General features: G+C 33.9%; 1 protein-coding gene across 1 annotated transcript in view; it reads left to right on the top strand.

Annotated features, from left to right (window-relative positions):
- Positions 1 to 9,254, top strand: part of LIFR (LIF receptor subunit alpha) — an 81,567-nt gene that overhangs the window by 43,714 nt on the left and 28,599 nt on the right. The window contains exons 6-9 of the mRNA XM_017505881.2: positions 2,034 to 2,208; positions 3,275 to 3,529; positions 7,050 to 7,179; positions 7,542 to 7,711. Coding sequence (XP_017361370.1) covers positions 2,034 to 2,208; positions 3,275 to 3,529; positions 7,050 to 7,179; positions 7,542 to 7,711 — 730 coding nt within the window. The remainder of the gene's footprint in view (positions 1 to 2,033; positions 2,209 to 3,274; positions 3,530 to 7,049; positions 7,180 to 7,541; positions 7,712 to 9,254) is intronic.

The following is a 9,254-nucleotide window of genomic DNA, read 5'->3' as shown; positions in this document are numbered from 1 at the left end:
TTTTTTTTTTTTTTTTTTTTAATGTATACAGTTTCTGTTTCATATTGCTTAGGATAGTAATGATTTAATTTTTTTTTCTGCATGCCCTGTTTCCTTACATTTTTTCTTTTTCTTTTCAGTTATTGACATTCATATTAGAATTTCTTATACACTTTCTGGTCATCCTGGTTGCTGTGCATAGTTAAGTGAAGGGCTCTTAAATTTTTTTTTTTTTAATCTAATTGGAACTTAGGTTTCCCTGGATAGGACTTGTTGATGGGGGCTCTCCCTCTAGAGTGATGAGGATGGGCTATGTAGGTGCCAAACACCTAATGTTATTTTAGCTATTTTTATCTTGACCTGTTCCTATGCCTCAGAAAAGTTCATTTAGACTACTATGTGGTTAGGATTAATCTGGCAAACCAGTATTCCGGGAGCTGAGCAGTGGAAGAAGACACAAGTTAGCAGTCCCCCTGTTTTTGGAATGACAGTCCCCATTTTCATCTCTTCCTAAAATTCTTCAATCCAAAGATAATTCTGTTTTACTTTTCCAGAACATGAATCTATTTATTCTTCTGTCAAGGTAAACAAAGGTAGTCCTTAGGTAGCATGAAGTTGGGGAAGGGATCTGGGTAGCCAACATATCTTTAAATGACTTTCAAGCAGTCCTGCTATTTTGAGCTCTTTATTTCCAGGGGAGCCTGGGACAGCCACTCACTGAGCCCTTTGGCGTTTCTGTGATAGAAACAAGGTGGTTTTCTGGATTTCCCATTGGATGCTTAAGATTTCATTTTCTCAGGTCTTCTACATCAGTTACCATCATCCGTTTTCTAGCTTCCAGATTTTAGTGATGTTGCGTTATCTCCTATATTTTGTCTTTGTCCATCTACACCTTTAAAAAAAATCTGTTTACTCTTACTTTGGAGTTGATTTCAGGAAATAAGGGAGAAGGAAATATTTATTTGATCTATTGTGTTTACCTGAAAGTTCCAAGCACCTCAATATTTTATTGAAATCTTGCTCATTTCTCACAATTGATGATAATATTTTGTATTGGTATAATATACATAAATTTCTATTTAAAAATAAAAGTAAATATGTAGAATACTTACATAAAAAACAAATCTAGTCTAAAACTATTTTACTGAAATGCTGCTCCTCTCCTTGACTTAAACTTTTGAAAGTACAACCCCATTAATTACTTTTACAACATGAGAAATTGAGATCGTTAGGCAATGATATACAGGTTGAGCATCCCTAATCTGAAAATTCAAAATTCAAAGTGTTTCAAAATTCAAAACTTTTTGAGCACCACCATGATGCTTAAAGGAAATGTTCATTGGAGCATTTCAGATTTTGGATTTTTGTTATTTTATTTATTTGTTGTTGTGTTTAGACAGGATGTCACTCTGCCACCCAGGCTGGAGTGCAGTGGCATGATCTCAGCTAACTATAGCTTTGATTTTCCAGGCTTAATAAATCCTCCCACCTCGGTCTCCTGAGTTGCCAGGACTACAGGCACAAGCCAGCATGCCTGACTTATTTTATTATTATTTTTAGAGATGAGGTTTTGCTGTGTTGTCCAGGATGGTCTTACACTCCTGGGCTCAAGGGATCAGACTCCCGCCTCAGACTCCCAAAGTGCTGGGTAAATTGCAGGTGTGAGCCACCGTGCCCAGGCAAATTTTAGATTTTTAGATTACAGATGCTCATCTGAGAAGTGTATAATGCAATCTGAAAAAATAAAAAATCTAATACACTTCTTGTCCCAAGGGATAGTCAATCTGTATTTTCCTGCATACTAAACTAAATGTATCAATGAATAACAACATCTTATATAATACATTAGGGCCTAAAGTTGAAGAAGTAAACAAAAATGAATCGTGATTATTGTTACTCTGCTATTATACTTTACACAAAACTGTGTTTTATTGAAGGACAAACCATAAACTTAGCTGATGCTTGTATAGAATCCATTGTGTCTTTTAATTCTAAAGGAAAGCAAAACATATTACTACTTGGAAATACAATTTTGTGTTTGTGTTCATTTTTAGGTGACCCACAACACAACTCTGAATGGCAAAGATACACTTCATCACTGGACTTGGGCCTCAGATATGCCCTTGGAGTGTGCCATTCATTTTGTGGAAATTAGATGCCGCATTGACAATCTTCATTTTTCTGGTCGCAAAGAGTGGAGTGACTGGAGTCCTGTGAAGAACATTTCTTGTAAGCTTATGTTTAAAGAATTTTTGTTTCAAATGAATTAGATTAGTCTTACTTAAGATTAAGATTTTGTTTAAGTATTCAGTTCTCATAACCTCATTCAGCTTCATAAGGGTCACCTGGCAGTTTCTAAGCCCACCATCCCTGGAAATATTGATTCAAAAAGTCTGAGATAGGCTTCAGCAGTCCATTTTGAAAGAACTTTCTGAGCGGTTGGATAAACATCCAGGTTTAAAAATCAGTGTTGTAGGAATTGAAGAGCATTAAAAATTGTGTGTAGATGATACTGAAATGAAATATGTATATAAAAAAAAATAGTTCCCAATTCCTGGCTCACAGAGCAGATCCCTAGAGGCTACATAGTTATTGCCAGGAACACCAGGGTCTGCAAGCATACCAAAAATCATCTGTACTTTAAGTAAAACTGATATGCAGGGAGAACGTTGGCAGTTTGAATGAGGGGGCCTGGAAAATTATTGACAATAAAGTGAAACCCTGAAAAGGCTGGCTCTCATTGTAGAGATAGATCACTCTATGGAGAAAAGGATTAGAGGAAGGAAGGGGACTAGATGAAAGAAAATGGTTTTTTTTAGGATATGGAGTACTTGGGGCATATATTTAGGCTGATGGAAAGTAAGACATATGCCCTAAATACATCGAATAAAAGGAATGGAATTATTTAATTAGTGAATTGGGGGAGGGGTGTGGATTGTTCACATGTGTATATAAACCCACTGATTGAACCTTTAGACTTCTTAGACATAAACCTGTGACATTAACCTTAGACATTGACCTGTAATTTGATTCTGCTTCCTCACCATTATCCCTTCATAAGTAAATAAAACCACATACACTTTTTAAAAATTTCTTGTATATATCTTGCTCCTAAAAACCTGTAGGACACACCTTATCTTTGGACCATCATCATTACAAAGCACCTAACAGTGTGTAGTGTATATACTGGACTATTTTAAGAGTCATCTTATGGAAAAAAAAGTGTTAAAATACAGAAAAGTTTATGTAAAAGACTTTCATATAAAATATTTATAATTCCTCTGTTTCTTTCTAGGGACGCCTGATTCTCAGACTAAGGTTTTTCCACAAGACAAAGTGATACTTGTAGGCTCAGACATAACATTTTGTTGTGTGAGTCAAGAAAAAGTGTTATCAGCACTGATTGGCCATACAAACTGCCCTTTGATCCATCTTGATGGGGAAAATGTTGCTATCAAGATTCATAATATTTCAGTTTCTGCAAGTAGTGGAACAAATGTGGTTTTTACAACTGAAGATAACATATTTGGAACGGTTATTTTTGCAGGATGTAAGCATATGATTTTAAAGAGAGAATTCCTATTAACATGTTTTGGTTCTCCTTGAAAGCTTTAATTCTTCTTCTGGAGTTGGGGGTGGGGGAGTGATTCTGTTTCTTTCTCATTTCTTTTTTCTTTAATATAAATGATAACAAAGGAGGCACTAGAATATTTGCTTGTTCTAAAATGAATTGCAAGCTTGTTTTCTGCATACCTGTATCTGTAAAAAAAAAATACTATTTACATTTTACTTTTGAACAATAGAGGAATCATTCTTCCTGTAGCATGTCTTGTCAGAGTTCATATTACATTAGAATTGACAGATTAAAATATACTGAAAAATTACTCTTAGCTCATTTGGAAACTCCCTATAGCAACTTGAGAGATCACATCCCTGTCCCTTAACAACAATGAACTGTTCTTCATCTCTATTATTTTGTCATTTTGAGATTGTTACATAAATGTAATGATACAGTATGCAGATTGGCATACTGTATGGCAGTAGGGCGTGGGTGGCAGAAGGGCATGGGTGAGGAGAAATGTACTCTCCCACTGCATTCTATATATGATGTATGCTCTGTCATTTAGGGTGTCTATATTAACATGATCACCCCACAGTCTAAAATTCCATGATATTTCCAAAAGTAGTTGTTTGTTGGGGGCTGCCCTGCCCATTTGGCTTGTGTTAAATGTCCACAGACAAGTATTTAGAATTTTTAGGTCTCAATTTTAGAGTTTTTCTGCCTCCCTTGTAGCAACTGTAATGTTTTGGTGTCACTGACAGCTTCATCTCCATCAGTGAGTCTCTTCCTCCCTGCTTGCTGAATTAGAAGTCTGGGATTTTGGTCTGAAGGTCACATGATAAAGTGTGTAAGATAGATTGACTAGATTTTATGATATTTCTTTTGATTGCTTAGTGATTTTCTTTCTTTCTTTCTTTCTTTTTTTTTAATATAATCCTCCTCTGCGGTCTAGATCAGCAGCTCTCTTGTTTACTTATACAGTACCTCTTGATGAATTTCACTCAGATACTGCTGTATTCCCAAAGGAATAACTGGGCTTAGGTGCACATCTCAGCTTGATGGCTATAATCTGACTCTCTTTTTGTCTTCTCAGTAATGCATTTGGAATTCAAGTGAAAGTGAGGTTACATTCAAATTTAAATTCTGGAAATCATATTTTCCTTCTTAATGGAATTTTAGGAAATTACTTGCAGCATTTCTCATAAATAGTCCTGGAGTCTGAGTTGAGACCCAGTGGTATATGTAGTGAAATTACTTCATGAGCAGTACCAAAAGTGAGCTATTGCTTAAAAGGGTGAAAGAAGAAATTAAAACTTAAAAGATGAGACTATGACCTGTTTCCTTTTCTCTTATTTCAGTGTTGTAATCTTTTATCATAGTAATAGAAAAAGCTGATTTAATTTATAATTTAACCTTCATTTATAGCGTTTAGAGGTTGAAATATTGTACAATGTTTGTTGAGCAGTAATAGCATCTCCCTTCAGAGGGAACTTTTTGGAAAATTGTGAGAGCAGGTTATTTTGTGAATTCAGGATCAGGATTCATTTATTTCCTTTTCTTTATGGATATCTTGTTAAGACACCATTTACTGAAAAGACTGAAAAGAAATTTAGAATCAGCTTATTAGTTTTTCCCTAGACAAGTGTGTGTGTGCACACACCTACACAATCAAAACCTGCTGGAATTTTTATTGGGATTACATTAAATCTGTAGATCAATTTGGGAGAATTTTCATTCTTACAGTATTTGAGTCTTCTAAACTATAAGCATGGTACATCCCTACATTTACTTGGGTCTTCTTTAATACACCTTAGTCATATGAGGTCTTTGTGTCTTTTGGTAAATTTTTTCCTAATGCTTGGTGTTTTCTGGCATTATTAAAAATGACTTTGTTTTTTAAATTACATTTTCTATTTACTGGTATATAAAAATGTAATTGATGTGTACCTAGCTTTTAACCTAGCTTCAGTTGATTATTTCCTAAGTTAATTTCTTTGAAAAGAAAATGAGTAAATTTCAAACACTGTCCTCTCAAATTTTTCTTCTATTTCTCTCTTATTTGCTCTTGTTACTTAGATTTTAATATTTTAACTTAATATATCTGCCAAATCCTAAAATAGCCAGCATTTTAAATACATTCCAAATTTTTGGTGTGTGATTTTAATAGAGTGACTAAATATTTAGCCTTAGATTTAAAACAATTTTTCAAAATAAATATGTCAGTGTTTGTTTACATATCTAATTGTTAAACTTTCATATAAACACTCATTAATCCTCTTGATATTACCTAAAATATTGAAGGATGTTTTCCTTCTCTCTGGGGAAGGTATGAAAGTTTCTGAGTTTTGGTTGATACACTAAGGAGTTGTTTTTTTTTTTAATTCAGTTTTGTAAAAAAAAAAATAAAACTTACAGAATTTTTAAACAAGTAGTTTTTTCTTTAAAGCGTTTTTACCTTGAGTGAAAGATAGTTTGGATAAATATGACAGAGGAACTACCAGCTTCTATATGTGTGTGGTTAAACATGATTACAGAAATATGAATTTCTACAATAAGCAGTGTCAGACTGCAGAATTTTCATTTATCACCTTTTTTTGAGAGGAGTCTCACTCTGTCACTGAGGTTGGAGTCCAATGGCACAATCTGGATTCAGTGCAACCTCCACCTCCCAGGTTCAAGCAGTTCTCCTGCCTCAGCCTCCTGAGTAGCTGGAGCTTCAGGCACTTGCCTCCATGCTAGGCTATTTTTTGTATTTTTAGTGGAGACAGGGTTTCACCATATTCGCCAGGCTGGTCTCAAACTCCTGACCTCCGGTGATTTGCCCACCTTGACGTCCCAAAGTGCTAGGATTACAGGCATGAGCCACCACACCTGGGCTCATTTATCACTTCGAAGGTCTCATCTTTAAAAAAATATTTTAAAAAATTTTTCCAGTCCTGCTTTAAAGCCAGATAGCACAGTTTTGATAAAGAGAAAAACAATGAAAGAACTGTAGTCAGTTTGAATATAAAGATGCAGAATTTTACCAAGAGTTTTATAAATAACAGTATTTATAATGTATTTTAGAACTCTGAAATTTGTAACATGACTACTGATTTTCAAATGATTTGGTAGTGCTTTTCAAATCACAGTATATTTATGATAGATAATACTTTTAACCTGTAGATTTTTCTGACTTAACATATTGGGAACAGGTTTCTTTGAGACAATTGTTAGACTCTGAAATAGGATTAAGGGAAAAAAGTGATAATTGACCTTTCAAGTTGCTATAGGGAGTTTCCAAATGAGCTAAGAGTCATTTTTCAGTATATTTTAATCTGTCAATTCTAGTGTAATATGAACTCTGACAAGACATGCTACAGGAAAAATAATTCGTCTATTGTTCAAAAGCAAAATGTCAATAGTAAATTATTTCATTTTTTAAGAAAATTGTACAATTATAAAACATGTTTTCAGGGAAAATATATGTAATGATAAGTACCTACTTTTTTTTTCTTTTTTCTGTTAGATCCACCAGATACTCCTCAACAACTGAATTGTGAGACACATGATTTAAAAGAAATTATATGTAGTTGGAATCCAGGAAGGTTGACAGGATTGGTGGGCCCTCGTGCTACAAGTTACACTTTATATGAAAGGTAATGATAACTGGCAAAGGATGTCAGTTGGCAAGGAGTACGTTGGAGGTACATGTTAAATGACATAGGGAGATGCACTAGATCATTTATGTTACAAGCAAGATATAAAACCAAATATACTGTATAAAATTATATATACTTTACTTGATAAGAAGCTTAGAATGAAGAACACTGAATATGAACAGAGACTGTTTCTGGGTAGTAAACTTATTTGGCTGATTATTTTCTTGCATTTTCTGTATCGTATACATTTTCTTAAGTATGTAATATGCCTCTAATTAGAAATTTAAACTTCTTATAAAAATTAAGTATTACAAATTTGCCCATTTTTTCCTGCAATATTTATCTCTTGCCATTAACAGTTTTTCAGGAAAATATGTTAGATATAAAAGAGATGAAGCACCTACAAATGAAAGCTATCAATTATTCTTTCAAATGCTTCCAAATCAACAAATATATAATTTTACCTTGAATGCCCACAATCCTCTGGGTCGATCAGAATCAACAATTTTAGTTAATATAACCGAAAAAGGTAAGCTGTACGTAAACTAATGTCTTAAAAATAACTTTGGAAGTGGTGAAATGCTTTGATTAATGAAAAGTGCTTATAGGGATTACTTTTTGCTGATTATTTTCTTTATAGTTACTTAATATTAATTCATAAATTTTATTTATAAAGAAGCTTTAAGTGTATAATTTGAAGTTTTACTATTTTATTGAATTTAAATACTTGAATTAGTAATTTACAAATAAACTGTAAGTAGCTCTTTCTGACAATTTTTGATTTCTGAAATATCTTCTACGCAATTTTTAAACTTTTATTTTGAGGTAATTGTTGACTCACTGGGAGTTGGAAAAATAAGAGCCTTGTGAACCCATCCCCTGGCTATCCCCAGTGGTGTCATCTTAATAATTCTAGTACAGTATCAGAACTAGGGAATTAACATTCTTAAAACATTGTTTACTAGACTGCTGAACTATACTATTGACCTTGTTCAATTTTTATGTGCATTCATTTGTACTTGTGTGTGTGTGTAGTTCTATAAATAGATTCAGGTAACCATCACCACATGCAAGATACACAACTGCCCTTTCACTACAAAGGAACTTGCTCATGTTGCCCTTCCAGCATCCTGCATACATACAGTCACATCCCTATCCCTTGACAACAATGAACTGTTCATCTGTATTGTTTCGTCATTTTGAGATTGTTACATGAATGTAATCACACAGTATGCCAGTTGGCTTTTTTTTTTTTTTCTTTTTACTAAGGATGATGTCCTGGAGACCCATCCATGTTGTTGTATGTATTAATAGTTTGCTCCTTTTATAACTGACGATTTCTGCATTTTTACCAACTGTATTAATACATACCTCCAAATAAAAATAAAATATGGTTGATCTTTTTGGCATTCATTCCATGGTCAGTTGCATTAACACTCCATGTCAGACTTGCAGCATGTCACAGAGCAATGGCCTGACCTTTTCTTAGAAACTCAGGCAGGGGAGAAAGGGCTTAAACCAAGGGCATGTGCCATACAATCTGACAATGATTAGTAGATGATCCTGTTGCCTTCTTTGTAAGCATAAATCACTTTTATCAGTTATTCTTTCCTGTTATCTTTGTTATTTCCTGATTTTTCCTAGTGTCATCATGGCTACATTTTATCCTTGCATGGTAGTATTTGTATGTATTTGTCTGCTCTCTGCCGTTTCAGCCTTATTTCCCCTGTGATTCTTTCCCACCACTCAAGTGAGCATACACACTATCACCAATGTAATATGCAGTTTGCCTCACTGTTCCTTCATTATTGCCATTTCTACCTAAAATGCTTTTCAGCTTTTTTTTTTTTTTTTTTTTTTTGCCAATATTAATCTGATTCTTCCTGCAAAGCTCATCTTAAGTTCTATCTTCACTATAAGACTTAGACCCTGCCATGCTTACATTTATGTAGTGGTTAATATCTGTACCATGCATTTAGAACTTAGCTTTTTTCTCTTCTCTTCTCTTCTCCTTTCCTTTCTCTTTTCGTTCTTTCTTTTTCTTTTCTTTTCCTTTTCTTTTTTTTTTTTTT

The sequence above is a fragment of the Cebus imitator genome, unplaced genomic scaffold, assembly GCF_001604975.1.
Source record: "Cebus imitator isolate Cc_AM_T3 unplaced genomic scaffold, Cebus_imitator-1.0 Scaffold344, whole genome shotgun sequence".
Classification (NCBI taxonomy): domain Eukaryota; kingdom Metazoa; phylum Chordata; class Mammalia; order Primates; family Cebidae; genus Cebus; species Cebus imitator.
This window is presented reverse-complemented; position numbering and strand designations above follow the sequence as displayed.